General features: G+C 41.9%; 4 protein-coding genes across 4 annotated transcripts; 1 reads left to right on the top strand and 3 right to left on the bottom strand.

Annotated features, from left to right (window-relative positions):
• Nucleotides 1–410: 410 nt before the first annotated feature.
• Nucleotides 411–2,232, bottom strand: LOC6575818 (UDP-glucosyltransferase 2). The gene is made up of 2 exons (XM_032729199.2): nucleotides 1,483–2,232; nucleotides 411–1,415 (listed from the first exon to the last, which is right to left on the bottom strand). Exons 1-2 carry the CDS (start codon nucleotides 2,181–2,183, stop codon nucleotides 506–508), a joined length of 1,611 nt encoding a protein of 536 aa, XP_032585090.1. The 5' UTR covers nucleotides 2,184–2,232; the 3' UTR covers nucleotides 411–505.
• A 1,752-nt stretch (nucleotides 2,233–3,984) lies between these two features.
• LOC116803942 (UDP-glycosyltransferase UGT5) lies at nucleotides 3,985–5,753 on the bottom strand. The gene has a single exon (XM_032729194.2). The coding sequence runs from the start codon at nucleotides 5,688–5,690 to the stop codon at nucleotides 4,113–4,115; it is 1,578 nt and encodes a 525-aa protein (XP_032585085.1). The 5' UTR covers nucleotides 5,691–5,753; the 3' UTR covers nucleotides 3,985–4,112.
• A 597-nt stretch (nucleotides 5,754–6,350) lies between these two features.
• On the bottom strand, nucleotides 6,351–9,229 carry LOC6575816 (cytochrome b5-related protein). Its single transcript, XM_002001784.4, has 4 exons — nucleotides 8,948–9,229; nucleotides 8,558–8,888; nucleotides 7,537–7,919; nucleotides 6,351–7,476 (listed from the first exon to the last, which is right to left on the bottom strand). The coding sequence occupies exons 1-4, from the start codon at nucleotides 9,049–9,051 to the stop codon at nucleotides 6,963–6,965; spliced, it is 1,332 nt and encodes a 443-aa protein (XP_002001820.1). The 5' UTR covers nucleotides 9,052–9,229; the 3' UTR covers nucleotides 6,351–6,962.
• An 8,154-nt stretch (nucleotides 9,230–17,383) lies between these two features.
• On the top strand, nucleotides 17,384–18,999 carry LOC6575815 (cytochrome b5-related protein). The gene is made up of 3 exons (XM_002001783.4): nucleotides 17,384–17,865; nucleotides 17,933–18,315; nucleotides 18,381–18,999. Exons 1-3 carry the CDS (start codon nucleotides 17,452–17,454, stop codon nucleotides 18,892–18,894), a joined length of 1,311 nt encoding a protein of 436 aa, XP_002001819.1. The 5' UTR covers nucleotides 17,384–17,451; the 3' UTR covers nucleotides 18,895–18,999.
• The last annotated feature ends 56 nt before the right edge of the window (nucleotides 19,000–19,055 follow it).

Below are 19,055 nucleotides of genomic sequence, written 5' to 3'. Positions count from 1 at the left end.
TAAAGTCTATGAAATCTGAGAAAAATTAAAAAAAAAATCTGTATAGAAGTAATTTTTTGTATTTATTTTATTTTTTTTTATTAACTTTTATATTTAGACTAATAAATGCACTTCAATACAATTTCATTTCCTAAAACAGAATATATAAATATATATAACATAATATATGTGAAAGTCCCGTGGAAAAAATAGTTCATAATGTTTCTATGAAACGAATACTTTCTTACTAAGACATTTCGAACAGTGTAACTGTAAACTAAGAGCGGCAGAGAGGCCGTTGAATGGACAATCAGCGCCTATTAATAGTCAATACAAGTATTCGCAACTTGTTGATACTTATATGGCGCTGCTTATATACACACGAATATAACTATATATACATATATATATATATATATATATATATATGTATATATATTTGTGCGTATTTAAATGGCCAATTTGATGGTTATGCGTAATGAGTGCTGTCGATTAATTCGGTTGAATTAACAAGATGTAGCTGCGTCTATTGTGTCTTGACCTTGTCTTTAGAGGGTGCGAGTGGTCGCAGTGTTTGCCAAATACACCGCAGCAGCAGTTTTAAAATAGTCACAGAGACTGCGAGTAGGATTAGTAGACAGGCATAGAGGTCAAGATTGTGGCGGGCGACAAAGTCGAGATGCAATGCAGGATTCTGCAGGTGGTGGGCGCCCTTGTGCCTCAACACATACTCCGTCCAATAGACAACCGATTGGCGTGCGGTGAGCGGTCGATCGCGATAGAGAGCCGAAAAGCTACGCACCTTCTCACGATATGAGGAATTCTGCAGCACCTCGTTGAGGGTCTGCGCCAGCGAAGCCTCCGTGAGCGTGGTCCAGTCCACACTCAGTCCGAAGCCGGCGGAGACCATGTTGTCCGCATTGCTGGGCTGATCGCCGAAGATCGGCATAGCCACCATGGGCACACCATGGTACTGAGCCTCGGCAATGCCGCCCTTGCCGGCGTGTGTAATGAACAGCTTGGTGTTGGGATGGGCCAGGATGTCGTCCTGTGGCAGCCAGTTGTGATAGTAGATGTTCGAGGCATTGCCTGGCGTATGCTGCAGATCATCCCACTTCCAGATGACGCGCAGCGGCAGGCTGGAGAGTACCTTGAAGAAGGTCTCCATCACATGGGGCGGAAAGTAGCCGCTCTTGACATTGGTGCCCAGGCTGAAGAAGATGGCGCCGTCTTTGGCATTATCCAAGAACTCAGCCAGCTCGCTGGGCAATGGATCTGGCTGCTCCTTATTCTGCACGCCACCAACTTCTATGGACTGAGGCACAGTGGGTCGGATTGGACCCTCGCTGTGCGAGTGATAATTGTAGAAGAGCAACGAGATATTCCGCCTAACCTCCCAGTAGCTGGGCATCTGCAGATCCGCTCCAAAGGCACGGCTGAAGGAGAGACGAGTCAGTTCAGTTCAGTTTTGTTGCTCTATGGGATCAGTGGAAGGTTACTCACTTGTAATAGTTTACCATGCGCCTATCCAAGATGATGGCGCTGCTCTTCAGGATTACCCAGGTGAAGTAGTTCTTCAGGCGCTGGCCAAAGTTCATGGCACGTTGACTGCTATCCACGCACACATTAAAATTGGGAACATAGGCCGGATCGTAGATGTTGCCCACCTCGTCGTCGATATGCATGAATGGCACGCCCACCCAGCTGATGACAGCGGGTATGCCCAGTTTGGCTGCCACGCCCAGCTGGTAATCATTGAAGATGAAGCCGAGAAACAACAGATCAAATTTCGTTTGCGGCCGCTCGTAAATGGCCCGCACATTGGGATGCAATAGGAATTTATATTGAGAGTCCAGCATTACGGCCGTTTTCATCAGCATTCTGTAGATGGTGGCAATCATCGATACCTTGTCCTTGGTCGAGCTCTCCATGAACTGATTAACTTCCGCCAAGGTCTCTTCACTGAAGGGTGCCATGATCAGTGTAATGTTCTCATGTGGCGCTAGCTTTGGCTTCATGGCCGAGACAATGGTCACGTTGTGTCCGCGATCGGCCAAGGTTCGCATCATCGCCATGTGCACCACCAAATGGGATGGACTGAACGTGCTGAAGAGGCCCAAGATGTTGGCGCCATCTGTTGGCCGGCAGGACAACACGAGGAGTATAATTGCGTAAGCAGCCAACTGAAGTTTAGTTCGGCTCATGTTTGCCTGAGGACTTGATCTCAACTGAATGAACAGTGCGCTGTTCAATGGCTTTTTATGGAAGTAGTATCGGCAGACACCAGACAAAGGAGGAGAGAGAAAGATAGCTAAGGTTCTTGTCTCTTTCTCTTTGCTCAAACACTCATTTGCACCGTCAAGATGACAAGGCCGCGTCATATTATCTTTGTAACTGGTACTCCAAAGAGTCAGTCTGGTATGATAGACGTTTTCGTAGTAACGATCTAAGTAATATATATATTTATACGTTGATAAGCGTTATCTGTGCTCAGCGCTAAGCTGATATGCTATAAGCTATACAAGGAGCTGAATTTTTTATTATTTCCAGTTTCTTAAACTCTTTCGATTATTTGTTTTTCTTGATATAAAATATGTATTTAATATAATATATATTTAATATATATGTAAGCCAAATGAATCGTACAAAATATATACATATAGTACGAACAAGTTGATAAACTCAACTAACTTATTTCAACAAGTCATTCCATTTACATACTTATTAATAATTTTATTTAGTTTCTAAGCTTAATTTAAAAATCAGGAAATGGCTTCAAACTTACTCTGACTGTTCCTTTATTGCAATGGTATATGAAAATTACACTTGGTAAATAAATAAGTTCGCATAACGAGGCCCATGAGAGAGACAGAGAGAGAGAAAGAAATATTAGTTCTACACAAGCTCCAGTTCTCTCCTTGTAGGAACTCTTAAGCAGTACCTAAATACCTAAGAGTACCTAAGTATTACTCCATAAAATATTTAATATATGTATGTATGTACATACATATATTTTTTTATTTATAAAATATACATGTAATGATGAAGTTTGGCACTGTTAAGGAGGCTATCCACAGACGAATTTGTTACACGAACATGTTGTGTTCGTCAAATATTCGAATGTAGATAGGAGTGTTCGTACGAACATTTTGTTCGCCGTTTGTGTTCGCATAAAAATAGAAATGTTTCTATCTTACGGGTGTTCGTGCGAGTATGTTCGACAATGGATTCGAGTATTCGCACGAACATGATTTCTAGAAATATTTCGGACAGTCAACATAGGCCAAAATGAACCGATAATTTCTTGATTGTTTTCAAAATGAGCAGGCTTTGTGGCAAAATAAAAGCAAAAACTATCCAAATAAAAAGTTGCGCGACAAATCATGGGACAAATTATGATTAAAATATAAAGCTTTCGAAGAAAACGCCACAATTAATGTCGTCAGAGCAAAAGTAAATTGTCTTCACGCTTCATACAGGCGGGAACTGGAAAAAATAAAAAGAAGCTCAAAGTCAGGTGCTTTCTTTTGTTTTAAATAAACATTCATTGCCACTAAGCTCGATTTTGTTTTCTTCCGCTGGCATGTTCACAGTCCAAAATTTGTTTCAAAATGACGTTCGCGAACATGTTCGTGAAAATGTTCGCATAGTTAGTAGGCAGACTCGGCGAACATGTTCGTGTAACAAATTCGTCAGTGGATAGCCCCCTTTAAACAGTATTTTTACTAGTCATGGAGTATTTAATTTAATTTCTTTCTCATATTTGTAACAACGAACGACATCTAAATTAATCAAATGATTTCCAAATATATATGTTGTTTTTATACCCTAAACCCATTTTCAATGGGAAATCAGGGTATAATGGTTTTGTTGAAATGTATATTACAGGCAGAAGGAGGCGTGGCAGACCCCATAAAGTATACATATTCTTGATCAGGGCGACGAGCTGAGTTGATTTGGCCCTGTCCGTCTGTCTGTCCGTCCGTCTGTCCGTATGTATGAACGCGTCGTATTTTCGCGTATTTTTCGGTTATATAAATACTGCTATTTAGAAGTTAAGTTATTAATTTATACAAATTTTCTTAGCAAAACTTATTCAGTTTCCACACACATATGTATATCTCTATCTATAATCAGTGCCTCTTAACTTTCTGTGACTTTCTACACAATTTGCGGTAAGTAAATCTCAATGCAAGCCAAGTTAAGAGCACAACTAAAGTTAAAGCGGCTAAAACTGCAGCATAAACATCTATATTAAAGTAGGCCAGGGTGGACATGTGGACAGCCGGACTTTGCAGATGCACGGCTCCGTTGTACCTTAGCACGTAGTCCGTCCAGTAGACTACGGACTGTTTGGCCGTGAGCGGTCTGTCCCGGTACAGTTTTGAGAAGCTCTTGATGGCCCTGGCGTATTTCTCATTGCCAATTACCTCCTCAATCTTTGCCCTAAAGTTCTCCTCGTTGAGCATCAAGAGATCTTGGGATAGCCCGTAGCCAGACTTTTCCATGCTGTCTGCATTGGCGGGCTGATCACCGAAGATCGGTAGAGCCACCATTGGCACTCCGTGGTAGCGCGCCTCCGTAATGCCGCCCTTCCCGGCGTGCGTGATGAAGAGCTTGATCTTGGGATGGGCCAATATGTCGGGCTGGGGGAGCCATTTCTTATAGAGTATATTTGCTGATTTGCCGGGCGTATTATCGAGATCCTCCCACTTCCAGATGACATTCTGCCTCAGGCTCGACAGCACCTTGAACATGGCCTGTATTAGCTCAGGTTTCACAGCGGTGCTCTTTATATTGGAGCCCAGGCAGAGCAAGATCGCTCCGTGCTGAGATGCCTCCAGAAACTTGGCTATGTCCTCCGGCAACGGATCGGGTTGCTCCTTGAGCTGAATGCCTCCGATTTCCACAATGGCTGGCACAAGTGGACGAATGGCACCCTCGCTTATCAAGTGACTATTCGTGAATAGCATCGACACATTGCGCTTCATCTCGGCCAGCGTGGGGAAGTTCGGCTCCTCACCGAACTGTGTTTCATAGAACCGATCCAAACGTCTGTCAAGTATCAACATCATGGCCCTCACAAGTAATTCCTTACTGAGGTTTTCTAGACGCTTGGCAAAGCCCATCTGTTCACCCTGGCCCAAAGCCGTCTGTATATTAGGCACATAGGAGATCTCTGTGGGATTGCCAACATACGTGTTGATTATAGACGCCGGCGCCTGCATCCAGGAGATGATTACAGGCACCTTTAGTTTGGCGGCCACGCCCAATTGGAAATCATTGATGAAGTAGCCCATGAACATCAAATCGAACTTCGTTTCGTAGATGCGCTGGAATCGAGGATCCGACAGCAACTGAAACTGCGACTCAATCATCACACTCATGCCGCTCATCAGGCGAATCATTGTGGAGAGGAGCGAATTCTTCTGCCCAGCCATCTCTTTCATCTGGCCCTCGAGTATGTGCTCCTGTTCGTCCGTCAATGGGACCACGATCAAATGAATGTCCTCGTGCATGATCGTCGGCTTCATCATGGTCACCACGGTCACATTGTGGCCGCTCTCGGCCAGCGCCTTGATCATCGACATGTGCAGTATCAAATGCGATTGACTGTGACTGCTGAACAGCCCCAAAATATTCGCTCCTCGCGCAGGCAACGCGATCAGCAGGAGGCAGAGCCCGACTACACTCAACCGTAACGTGGCCATGTTGCTTGACGACTGTTCTCCGGTATGCCTTATTCTCGACCAGTCGACTGTAGGCCCCAAACAGGTCTATTTATAATTGAAAGCCAAACGAAACTCGGTTATCGAACTATTTTTTTTTTTTTTTGGCTGCCTATCGCTAACATTCAGATTACGAGCCACCCAAACGGCATGGGCTTGTGCCACAATTAAGTTAAATGATGAAAATTGTATGAATTACAATCAAATTTTATGTATTGCATGATTTATTTACATTGTAGAGCATTTGGGCGTCGGCATTACCCTTAATTATTTCATATCTGTATATCAATGGACTCCATATATTTTATTTAAATGCATTTAGTTTTATATTCCGCTATATATTGTTAAATCATCAGTCAAGTTTATTTGATTTTTAGTATACATTATAATTAGTATGCATATGTATAAATAAGTCTGATCAAGTTGAATATTGTTTGATCTCGATGGACTGCCTTTTATATAGTCGTACTCGACCAAATAGATGCCTAAACAACTGGCATACTACAGTTTATATTGTTAAGTTAAGCCAAAGGTCCCAGTTGTCAGGGCCTAATTCTTAAATTTCGATTTATTCTAATCTCAAAAAAAAAAAAAAAAAAAAAAAAAAAATAAATAAATTAAAAGGTACCGTCAGGAAAGCTATAAAAAGCTAAATAAATAAATAATATATTCATTTATTTTCCCAAAATTTATTCAATAAATGCAACTATGGTATATATCTTATAGACCCCATCCACAAATTTTAAGTTATCGAGTAATATAAGATGTCATATGTTCATTATATGTTCATTAATTGCAGGGTATATTCCAGTCGCCCACACTCGCCATTCTCTTTCTTGGCATTATCGCCATATAACTAAATTTTAACGATTAGACAAATGTTAAGCACTTATTGAAATTATGTAATTTCGACTGCGCCGTGACACAATTAGAAGAGCCGTCAAGCTTTTAAGTTACGCTAATTTACTCTCTTCACTATTTGTATGCAAGTAAAGCTAATAACTTGTAATATATAAAAATAAGAGAGAGAGAGAGAGAGAGAGAGAGAGAGATTCAGGGGAATACAGAGAGCAAAGCTTTCTTTTATCAACTTCCTTGGCACCGCTGATTAATAGTATATAAAACCGAGATAGTTTTTAATTGCGGCACATAAAACTCGTTTACACTCTGCATATAAAAAAAAACTATATACATATATTTAATAGGCCATAGTACACCCAAATACCTGTACAACACTTTAACTTGGCTCATAAACTATTCACCTTTCTTGCTGCCCGGCGGAATGGGATTCGTTTCCATGCGCAGCAGCTGCTGTGTTTGCCCCTTAATGTGGCCCCAATGGCTCATTTCACGTAGCTCCGACTTGAATTCCCTCAGGGTTTGCTGTAGCTCCGGGTAGAGCTGTCGCAGCACGCCGTGATCCAAGGTGGGGAACATGTGATGCAGTGCGTGTTCGCCAAAGTGCGTGAGCACCAGCAAATCGGACCACTTGATGTCGCCACGATCGATGATCGTGTCGAGCTGAAAGAGACCCCAATCGCGATCGGGTCGTGGCGCATCGCCGTCGTGGTAGATGCGAGGATCATGATGAGCCGCTGTCAAGCCAATGAAGCCAAATAGAAAGCTGCCCATGCCGAGGATAATCAACCAACTAAAGATCACAGAGCTGAGATCAGCATTTGTGGATGCATAGAGAAAGACGGGCAGCGTGAAGCCCAGCAGATCGTGCCAGTACATGACGTTCCGTTTGAGCAGCGAGTAGACCAGTCTAAAATGGAAATGAATGTATTAGAAATATCATAATCAATGGAAAAGCTCTTTGACTAACCGCTCGGTAAACTGCACCAGACTCATAACTGTATATATAAAAGGCGATATCAGCACAGAGATCACGCGCTGCACTCTGCTCGCATAGTGCCGACTGGGCACCCAGCAGAGGAAGGGCTCGAAGAGCGACATCTCCAGATCGTGCAACGAATTGGGATAGACGTGATGGGACAAGGCGTGCGAGATGCGCCAGCTGTTGCAGTTGAGCAGCAGCAGATTGAAGCTATACATGCGCCAATTGTCCCGCTGATGGAAGTAGTTGTGAGCCGATGTCGAGAGCCAGCAGAGCGACAGACCCGCAAGGGCACGCAGTGGCAGGGAGTTGAAGGCAGTGCCAGCCCAGCTGAAGAACAGCAGAGAGATCAGGATGCCGGTGTGTAGGAGCTGCGGGTGGAAATAATAAGGCAAACTCTTATAGCTAAGCTAAGCGAATGGATAATTTTTATACTTCGCCTAAGCAATCGAGGTTGAGAGCTCTAATTAAAAGATTTAAAAGATTTCATATTTTTCGTATATATACTTTTTATCTATCTATTATTATCTATTTATATTATCTATTATCTATCTATTATCTATTATCTATTTATACTTTTTATCTATCTATCAACTTGACCATAAATTTAGACGTTTTTCTACGAAGCTTTAATATGTAAAGACCAGATATATATAACATATCTTTTAATATTAAAGCCAAGATCTGGAACCGGTATTTTCCGTTTACACTTTGATGTTAATACGCTTTCATGGGGCGTGAATCCATAACGTTTCATTATATTTATTTATAGAGCTGGTCAAGGTAAATAGAGTCCAATCTCTCGCTAACACTAATATAGATCTATCTATAAACTGTATAATACTATAATCTTATCTCTTCACTTACTAATTCTTGAAGAGAGATTATACACACAAGAAACTCTTTCAGTCATAGCTCTAAGCCATTATCTAATATATGTATACAAAATAATCATCATCAATCATCTGGCTAAAGCTCACAAACAGAAATACTTTAACGAGCTACTTACATCTGTTTTATGGCTGGGTCGATAGTTCAGTTGGCGCAGCTTCTCTTGCACTCGTCGCTTTAAGGTCAAGTAGAAACCTTTCTCTTCCAGCGTAAATCTATAATTTCTCGGCTGAGCAGCTGATCGCACCTCGAACTTGCTGAGCATTCGTTGAGCGTGTTCCTCGATGTGATGTGACTCGAAGGGTTCGGTTATATCGGTGCCCTTTGTCCGTTCTATCCAGAAAGCGCCGCCCGGATGTCGTCGAGCAAAATCCGTCAGATCGTAGAGCTTATCTTTGATACGCCATAGACCTTCGGCTGCATCGTCGCTGTGTTTTCCCTCCAGCCAGCTGCAAGAGCATGTGAATGGATTACAACTATGATTGGGGTATGTAGAGTTTAGACGCACCTCTCTTCACTGATGGGCCACTCTCTGCGATAGCTGGGATATGTACGGGTTATGCCAGATACACGCCAAGCCTCCAGCTCAGCCAGCTTCTGATTGGGAGCCATTTTTCACAGATTTGGCTGTTAAATTACAGCCCACCCACCCCAAGTGTTTTATATATTTGATTTATATATATATATATATATTAAGTTAATCGAAGTCCAAGCGGTTAATTAATGCAATGATAAAACCGGTCTGTTTCCCCGCAGAACCTATTCGACTCGGCGTCTGCTTTGTTTATGAAGCGCTTCGTGGAAAGTCGCTTTGCCCTGGTTTCGCCTATAAAAAGCTCTCCAAACATATCAAAGTCAAGAGAGCTTTGAGCTTTTGTAGCGCCTCTTATCAGTGTCTTCAACAGACCAGGCATACAAATACTGCGAGATCATATGGAATTAGATCATGCCGCAGCTTGGAGAGAAGTTTTGTGGTGTACAAAACTTTAAATACAAGTATTTAAATAATGTGAATATTATTAATAATGTTTAAGAATATTAAAATAAAATTTTTACATTATTATTTAACCCTCTTTATATGGGTTAAATAATAATGTAAACATTTTAATTATTAAAATTTTATTTTAATACTCTTAAACATTATTAATAATATTCACATTATTTAAATACTTGTATTTGCTGTAGCACTTCATTAATCTATGATTGATATTAAATCTAAAATTTTTTGCTAGAAATATATATACATATAGAGCTGCAGCCATGTCATGCCAATTCATTCTTCAGAGAGAGAAATCTTCCGTTCATCGCGCAGAGATAAACAAGCATCAATATTAATCATGACTCATCAGAGGAAAATGCTACTACCTTTTTATATTTTTATATTTTCAGATCAAACCGCATCGTCATCTAAGGGTGTCCAATAACATCATCATCATCATCAACATCATTATTATATAGCCACATTATTAAGTGGCCGTACATGCTAAAATTTAACAAATATAAATATGTATATATGTGTATATAGAATTAATTAACCAAAAATTGTATAAATTTGAAGAGCAATAAATGATCAAACTGCTTCTTATTTAAAACGGGATTTTTTCTAATTTCCAGAAGCATTCAGAAATCAACAGTCAAAAATATGAACTATACAAAATATAGTTGCCTAACTTAAGGAGCTGTTTAAAATTTTTTTTTTTTTGAATTTTGGTTTATTAAGTGTAGAAACTGTACAATCACATATAGTACTTTAACAACACATATATATACATAAAATTAGAGCCAAACCTCACTCAATTTGTGAGGACTGAGAAAAAAAGAAAAATAATAATAATAATATTTATTGAATACCCATTGTTTTGGCAAAGCCCTGCCGTTTAAGTCGTCTTAGGGGTCTGGCAGGTGTTAGACCTCTTGCGAGTAGGCTTTGATATCGTACAAGTCTGTCTGAGTATCTGCTTGTGTGTTTATTTATTTGTTCTTCGACAGTAGACAGCTTGAGGTCTCTATGCAGTGTTGAGCCGCGTATGTACCAGGGACAGTTTGTTATCTGCCTTAACACTCTGTTCTGCAAAACCTGCACTCTTTTATAATTCGATTTTGCAGCGATCCCCCAGATTTGCACTCCATAGAGCCATATTGGTAGGATGCAGTGCACATAGACAGCTCTTTTGCATCTCAGCGGTACGGTGCTCTTTCTATTGGTGAGCCATCTTAATTGTTGCAGTCTGTGACGACATTTTTTCACCGTAGCTTTGAGGTGTGGACCGAAGGTGAGGCGCTTGTCCAGTGTGATGCCAAGATATTTCACCTGAGCAGGTTGCTGTAGGGTTACTCCCGACATCTGGATTGGGGGGTATGCATTGCCAGCCTTTTTAGAGTGAAGCAAGGGTTCAATGTTTTTAGCGGGTTAACTTTGAGATTCCACCGCTTGCACCAATCAGCGAGAGTATCCAGATATCTCTGTAGTCCTGTACTTGCTTCAACCACGTTTTTTGAGTTATAGATGATGGCAATATCATCAGCATATGACAGCTTTCGAGGGAGCATCCATATGTTGAGAGGACGGGCTAGGTATATCAGAGGTGTACAAGGAGAACAGCAGCGGACCAAGAACACTGCCCTGCGGCACTCCTGCTCTCATAGGGTATGTGGACGAGAGTGTATCTTTTACCTTGACTTGGAACACACGGTCTTCTAGATAAGATCTTAAGAGGCCATAGTACGGAGCAGGTAGAAGGTTTTTTATTTTGTACAGTAATCCATCGTGCCACACCTTATCAAACGCTTGCTGCATGTCGATAAAGACAGCGTTGGAGTATTCAGAGTCATCAAAAGCCTGCAAGATGTGTTTCACCAGTCTATGGACCTGTTCCACTGTGCTGTGTCCCTCCCGGAATCCAAATTGGTGATCCGGTAGGATATTGGATTGTCTAAATATTGCGTTAATGCGGTTGGCAATGGTCCTCTCCCATAGTTTAGACAAGGAGGGCAGTAGACTTATAGGCCGATATGACTCTGGATCCTCTTCCGGCTTGCCAGGCTTGTGGATCATCAAGATAGCAGCTAATTTCCATTGCCTTGGGAACACTTGGAGCCTGATGATGGCATTGAAGATTAGTACAATGTAAAGTAGCGCTCTTGTAGGTAAGGCCTTCAGCGTTGCGTTGCAAATCTTGTCTATTCCGGGAGCTTTATTTTTCGGCAATATTTGGATCGCTTCGGTAATTTCTTCAATCCTTATAGGCTCAATAGGCAGAGACATCTGCAAGGGGGTCTGCAAATATAGCTGTATCTCCATGGTCTGCTCCGTCGTAGCATAACTAAATGGAGTAAAACGTTCTTCTAGATGGCATCCGAATGCGTTAGCCTGTTCCAATTCGCATTTAGCAACTTCGCCGTTAGGGCATCGGACAGGTACCTGTCTAAAAGGTTGTCGTTTGAGTGATTTTGTGCATTTCCATAACGAATAGTTTGCATCGATAGTGTAGTCCATGGAAGCCAGTTTTTGCTCGAAGAAATCGCTTCTGAGTTCCCTTAAAAGGTTACGTAGCTGTCTTGCTACCCGGTTCCACAAAAGGCGGTCCCAAGGATCTTGGGATCGAATTGCTCTTCTACGAAGGCGCCTTTTTGTTCTGATGAGTTCTTTGGCTTCTCTCGTTAGAACAATGCCATAATTATTGGGACGAGGCGCAGGATTAAGCGGCGTTGTAGCAGCAGCAGCTCTATATATGTTCTCCGAGAGATTATCAACCGCATTCTCGATGTCTTCGCCGGAGTTCAGACACAAATTCAATTGAATGGAGTCATCTAGCTGTTGTCTGAAAACCTCGATGTCAGTACGGCTGGTTATTAGCCTTGGGCTTGGCCTGATATAATGACCATCGATGTGTAACTCGGCAATAAGGGCTAAATGGTCAGAGTCTAAGTCCCAGCTTTGGTAAATATTTGCTTGATAATGCTGTATCCCATGGTATAATGCAAAATCAATGCAAGAGGGAGTATGACTGGATATATATGGGTACCTAGTAGGAGAACCTGTTGCAAGAATATTAGCTCCTCTGGCCGTGATGGCTTCTGCTAGTTCTCTTCCCCTGGGTGAATTGTATGAATCTCCCCACAGCCAGTGTCGTGCATTCCAGTCACCACCAATAAGATACCTTTGGCCGCAAGAAGCGAGTATGTCGCTGAATTGTCTTTCTTCTATTCTGTTCCTTGGTGGGCAGTATATGGCGCAAAATTCGATGTCTCCCAATCCAGTGGCAACTTTGATTGCAGACATTTGTATATTTTGAGTTTCAATAACCCTTTGTGGGAAGTGGCGCAGTGAACTTCTAACGAATATAGCCGCTCCTCCCATACCATGGTTGTGGCTTGATGGCTTGTAAGCTGGATAGAAGGTGTAGCCATATATTTTGACTGTATCTCCTCGATTCAGTCTGATTTCATTTAATAGTAGAATGTCGATGTTGTTGTTGTGCGCGAATAGCTCCACATCTCTGGCTTTTCCTGCAATGCCATTGACATTCCAGATGAGAATCTTGAGTGGGTTCATTGTGAGGCTGAGGCGTTGTTAAGAAGCTGGTGAGTCGATGAATCCCCAGTCCATTGCTTGAGCATGCTGGCCATTTCGTGGACCATTTTTTCTAGACGTTCTAGTCGTTCACTGTTTCTCTTGTTTTGTTGTTGCTGTTCGCGTTGTTGTGCTTGAAGCCATGAAAGAAATTGCTGCTGTTGCTGCACTTGCAAGTCTTTTTGCCATTTCAAAAATTGTTGTTGTTGTTGTTCCAGTAAAGATTGGACATCAACTTGATGCTGCTGCTGTGAGATATGTCCTATAGGTTTAGCTAACTGGGCTTGCGCTTGAATATTATGTATGCGGCTTTGAGCAGATGCGCTTCCATTTCTTGCTACCGCGGCATAGGATATTCCACCTGCTCCAACTCCAGAAGTATTTGATAGCTGCTGTGGTTGTGGTTGTGGACGCGTTGGTTGATGCTGGTGCTTCCGTTGTGGCTGTTGTGGTCTTGCTTGATTCTTTTTGATCGTAGAGGAGCCCAGTGAACGTCGATAGAACTCCTGGTACCACGGGCAGCCTTTGTAGCTTGCCATGTGGTTACCTCCACAGTGAAGGCAGGTAGGCGGTGCATCTTGTGAACGTGCGCAAAGATTGGTGGGATGGTCCTCGCCACAGCGTGCACAGTTAGGATGGCGACGGCAGTATTTGGCTGTATGGCCATATTCTTGGCATCGGGTACATATGACGATTTCAGAAGTTTTACGCATCCTTTCAACTCTCACCATTTGGCGGCAAAGTGTTTTTATATTGTAAACTTCGTTAATGTTTTTACAAGGTTTTATGTTTACAAAAAATATATTTAATTTTGCATCCCTGTTTGACCGTGACCTTGGGTTGTGAATTTGCAGAGCATCGAAGCCATATTTTTTAAAATTGGCAATTATTTCATTGTTCAAGGTACTATGGTGTAGCCCTCTTACTACAATTCTGTAAGGTTTTTCTTCCTTCATCTGATACGTATGGAACTCAATACCTATCGCATCAAAATGGCTTACGATAGCTCTGTAAGTGTCGCTATCTTTGGGAAATATTCTAGCCGTCACTCCTTGGTTGATCTTGACTGATACGTTATCAATACTGGTGACTTCACTAATGATTTCAAATAGATCATTAAGATCAGTGATACTCACAACGATTTGCGGTGGCTTAGATGACCCGAGCGTCTGTTGGTTGTTGCTGGGTTCTTTATTCTGATGGCTGTTGACTGTATCAATTGCATCAGCAGTGTTGCTATGATCAACAATAGAAGCAGTGGGATTCACATCATCCTCGCCTTCACTGGTTGCGTCCATATCCATGTCCAGTAAAGCAAAGCTGTTACTGGATTTTGCCATATTAGTTGAAGCGGAGTGTGAGACCTCAACTCTGTTTGCTCTTTTGTTATTGTTATTGGGAGATAGAGGTATCTTCCTTTTAGTTTTAAGCATTTTCTGGGCTGCTGCCAGTTTTGTAGCAGCTCCAGTGAGTTTTACAGAGTCAGGTGGGAAGCCGGCTGCCTGACTATCCATTCTTCCGCTAGGGATCGCGCTGTTAATTGCAGCAGTTGCGGTGGTATATACTGTGCTACAAGTAGCACTAGTAAATGTGATTGTTGTTGTCATGGTGCTGAGATTCTGAGAATCAGTGCATGATGGGCGTTGGTTATTGAATTCAGCCCTCAGCTCAAAAGGTGTTTTCCCAGCTATTTGGCACATTCTTGCATAATCAATCGGCTTATTTCTAAGCTGAGAGTTAGCAGAAAGGTTTTTGTCCATTTTAATTCGTATTTGTTAACTTTGTTATATTTTCGAAGCAGAATATCAGCTGAGCACGGCGTTTATTTCCCCTCGTGTGCAGTGGCGCGCACGTAGAGGGGTAATAAGTGTGGCCCTGGTGGGCAACGAGTATATTTGGTTTGTCGCAGACCCCTTGTTGTTCGTTGTTTCGGGCAGCCGACACTGCACGGGACAGCGTCCGATGTTTACCGTTAGGTCTTTTACAGTTAGGGCTATTTTTAGCTTAAGTAGAAAATTCGCGTATTTTGTGTATGCGTGACACAACCGACCGCGACGAAAGCAGATTAGCGACTCGTTTAAAATTAAAATAAAAAGAACTTTAGCAGAGTGCTAACACACTATAAATTAAATGTGCGTTAATAGTGCACTGTTACTTTACTGTTAGCTAACATTCTTATCATCAAAATGCTCATTAAAGTTTCCGAATTACCAGTTGAACAGAAATGGGTAACAGGAGCAAAATGTTCGTCAACAGAGATTTGACATAATACTGTTAACGTACTGTTAGTACTGTTGATAGGGGACTAAAATTGTTCACGCTTATAATCATTTCTGCTGGCCTGCTATTTCACTTCAGACAGACAGACAGACTGTGCAAAATTAGCTCAGGTAGTCGTCCTTATCAAGAATATATATACTTTATGAGGTCTGCCACGCCTTCTTCTGTCTGTTACTTGCAGTTTCACAAAGCCACTATACCCTCCCTGATTTCCCATTTCAGGGTATGAGAGCCATGCATATATTAAAATATTATGTGTATTAAATATACTATAATATGTATTATATAAACACACAATATTATAAAAGCAAAATAATTACATATTCACTGAAATGAGCACGCATAAAAACTTGGGATGACATTAAAGACTGCTTTCAAATTCAATTGAAATCTTATGTTTCCATAGGTATACTTTAATATATTTATATTTTTAAATTGAAATTTTTGTTTAATTTAATATTCTATAAATATTTAAAAAACGAAACAAATAAATGTTTTGCAATTTGATAAGAAATCTATAAAAATATATTCATATGTCACTGAAATAGGAAAAGGTAGCTAGAATAAATACTTCCACTAGTTCCACATTTCCTTGAGACAAGTTCACATAAAGCTAAGGCCACGCCTTCTATTTTACATATATATGCATATGTATTAGTATACATTGAACTCATTAAATATAGAAAGTCAAGGTAAATCGGTTTTAGGAACATTTATGTAACAGGTAGAAGTAATCGTAGCAAAGCCCTTGAGGTATATATATTCTAGAGCAGAACAAAGAACTGATTCGATATATCTGTGTTCGTTGGGTCATTTGTCTGCTTGCACGGAACAGTCTCGCATAAATAGCAGCTGTGCGCTGAGTTCAGGGTATCTCCTAGTCGGCTACTCCTAACCACAGCACTGTTACTTGTTTATGGTTCACTTTCCAAATTTATATATTTAGTTTTGAGTGTATTATAATCGCTCAGAGTGTGAAATACATATGTGTGATAAGACACCGTTTTTATAGTTGTAGACAGATACTCTTATCAGTCACTTAAAAAATAAGTGACAAGTAGGCGATGGAAAAACGAAGATTAAATGTCCTGACAGTAATAATGAATCGCAGATTTAAAAAAAAAATTGTTTTAAAATATTTATTTAATATTAAAATGACTAGAGTTTGTATATTCATTTTAAAACATAGCTAGAATATGCATATACACATTTGCATTTATATCAAAACACTTTCTCAAAGGGTTATACAACTTTGTTTGAAGTTTATCCCTAACAACAATCATAATAATTTTCCCATAATAATTCTCATAATGAAAACGTGCTTTAGTGCGTTTAAATGTAAGTCAATTTCCAATAACAGAAACTAGTTTTAATTTAACATAGCTAATTTCACAATGAATACCCTATACAAAAATCTGCTGAGTCTTGGTTAGCTTTGCAAAATGCCGAACATCTATAAAGTGCGAGCTGTCTATCAAGTGGGTATTAGCCTAGGCCTGACCCCAGCACAGGCGCTGTAAGCAAACAGCGTCTGATCCGCATCAGCACTGATTGTAAGCCGATCTGGCTATCTGTTAAACCGCCCGGCGCTGTGCTCTGCAGCCAGCGGGTTTTCACGTGTCGATTCGACGATGTCATCAGCTTAGGGCTCTTCGTAATGCTGTTACTGTAATATGAGCGCAGGCTCGACATCGCCGCGGCTGATAATACGACGCGTCATGGTTATCATAATGGAAATATTTTTGATACCCTGTACATAGAGTCTGAACGGGCATATTATGCGTGTGTGTGCTACTGGTAGGGGGTGTGGCATGAAACTTTAAAAGAATTAGAGAAATATAACCAACAGTGTATTTCCAATCGTGTACTCTCAACGACTCCATACCATTTAACCATTTATCTAATTTCTAATGCATTATCGACAACATGATAAAATGTCAACACATACTGATGTTTTGAATTTCTACTGATTCTTATTGCAGGGTATACACTAGTCTGGCACCCTCTCCCCAGCCATGGCAGCTTGTTATTTGTTCATTTACGACAGGCAAGTGTCGTCGTTTAAAATCTAAAACGCGCATTAGATGCTGCTCAGTAAGCGGTAGAGACAGCTCGGTTTCGGTTCTATTCGGAATCAATAAAAAGGATCAAGGCTAACCATGGTGATTGAGACATGGAAGAACAGCGGCATTGCCACCAAGTTTCCAACTTATCGCAATTCCTCGCTGGTCACGGTGCACAGCTGGCAGACGGGCAAGCAACAGGACGATGAGGCCGAAGGACTTTGGCGCATCAAAGATAGCATTTACGATTTTACATCGTTCATTGACAAACATCCGGGCGGGCCCTTCTGGATACGGGAGACTAAGGGTATGGACATTACGGAAGCCTTCGAGGCTCATCATTTGACCACGGCGCCCGAGAAAATGATCGCCAAGTACAAGGTGAGAGATGCGGCCAAGCCGCGCATCTATACTCTGACTCTGCACGAGGATGGCTTCTATAAGACCCTCAAGGAGAGGGTACGCGAGCAGCTGAAGACAATCGATAAGACTCCAAAGCGAAAGAGCGATGTGAGTAGAGAACTATTGCTGATCCTCATAGATGAGCTGACTGATCAAGATTGGTCTTCGACTTTAGTTGATTCATCTGGGCATCCTGCTGTCCACCTACCTGTTTGCCGTGGCTAGTGCTAAATATGACAGCCTTCTGGCACTGATCCTCGCCGGCGTGGCTCTGTGCTGGACGGTTATCGTGTCGCATAACTATTTCCATCGCCGCGACAACTGGCAGATGTACGCCTTCAATTTGGGCATGATGAACGTTTGCTCGTGGCGCATCTCGCATGCGATATCGCACCACATCTATCCCAACTCCTACATGGATCTGGAGCTGAGCATGTTTGAGCCATTGCTCTGCTGGGTGCCCAATCCTCATATCAAGTCCAAGGCGCTGCGCTACGTTTCCTGGGTAACAGAACCCTTCGCCTATGCCATTGCCTTCTTCCTACAACTGGGCACGCGGTAGGTGGCTGATCGATCGTAAAAACTGATAGATCAATAATCGTATTACCTCTCTGTATGCACAGCATCTTCTACTCGCTGCGTCACGCGAATATTATGTACTGGCACGATCTGCTGCCCCTCACCATTCCCCTGGTCATGTACTACGGATCGTTTGGGTCGGCCACTCTGTTGTTCTGCGTACGCCAGTGGCTAGCGATGACGTCCATTGCGAGCTTCGCCTTTTGCGTAATCGGCCTGAATGCGGCGCACCACGATCCGGAAATCTACCATGAAGGTGATGCGACTCGGGAGGATCGCGACTGGGGCCTGTTCCAGGTGGACACCATCATCGATCGCGGCGATCTGAAGTGGTCACAGTTCTTGGTGCTCACGCACTTCGGTGATCATATTCTGCATCATCTGTTCCCCACCCTCGATCATGGACTGCTGCCCGCTCTCTATCCCGTACTCTATGAGACTCTCGATCAGTTCAAGAGCAAACTGCGCGAATGCAATCACATCGAGCACATAATCGGACAGCACAAGCAGCTGCTGCGCACCGAACCCAATCCTAGGGCTCCTGGATCTGGCAAATAGAACATCTTCTCGGAAAGCCCTGAAAACTGGGCTTGTAGCATAAGGCAATGGATATTATTATCCTATAATAGAACTAGCTTTACAAATATATTTTGCTTGAATATATAAATGTGGTTTTATTTTGAATATTTTTGTAAGACAGCTCAAGAATATTACTTCTT

This window comes from Drosophila mojavensis, unplaced genomic scaffold (genome assembly GCF_018153725.1).
Source record: "Drosophila mojavensis isolate 15081-1352.22 unplaced genomic scaffold, ASM1815372v1 contig_36, whole genome shotgun sequence".
NCBI lineage: Eukaryota > Metazoa > Arthropoda > Insecta > Diptera > Drosophilidae > Drosophila > Drosophila mojavensis.
This window is presented reverse-complemented; position numbering and strand designations above follow the sequence as displayed.

Coding starts and splice junctions, on each gene's coding strand:
- LOC6575818 (XM_032729199.2), bottom strand. CDS start 2,183: ATGAGCCGAACTAAACTTCAGTTGGCTGCTTACGCAATTATACTCCTC. Junction 1,416..1,482: donor CGCATGGTAAACTATTACAA/GTGAGTAACCTT, acceptor TCTCTCCTTCAG/CCGTGCCTTTGGAGCGGATC.
- LOC116803942 (XM_032729194.2), bottom strand. CDS start 5,690: ATGGCCACGTTACGGTTGAGTGTAGTCGGGCTCTGCCTCCTGCTGATC.
- LOC6575816 (XM_002001784.4), bottom strand. CDS start 9,051: ATGGCTCCCAATCAGAAGCTGGCTGAGCTGGAGGCTTGGCGTGTATCT. Junction 8,889..8,947: donor TGGCCCATCAGTGAAGAGAG/GTGCGTCTAAAC, acceptor ATGCTCTTGCAG/CTGGCTGGAGGGAAAACACA. Junction 7,477..7,536: donor CTGGTGCAGTTTACCGAGCG/GTTAGTCAAAGA, acceptor TTTCCATTTTAG/ACTGGTCTACTCGCTGCTCA.
- LOC6575815 (XM_002001783.4), top strand. CDS start 17,452: ATGGTGATTGAGACATGGAAGAACAGCGGCATTGCCACCAAGTTTCCA. Junction 17,866..17,932: donor CTCCAAAGCGAAAGAGCGAT/GTGAGTAGAGAA, acceptor CTTCGACTTTAG/TTGATTCATCTGGGCATCCT. Junction 18,316..18,380: donor TTCCTACAACTGGGCACGCG/GTAGGTGGCTGA, acceptor CTGTATGCACAG/CATCTTCTACTCGCTGCGTC.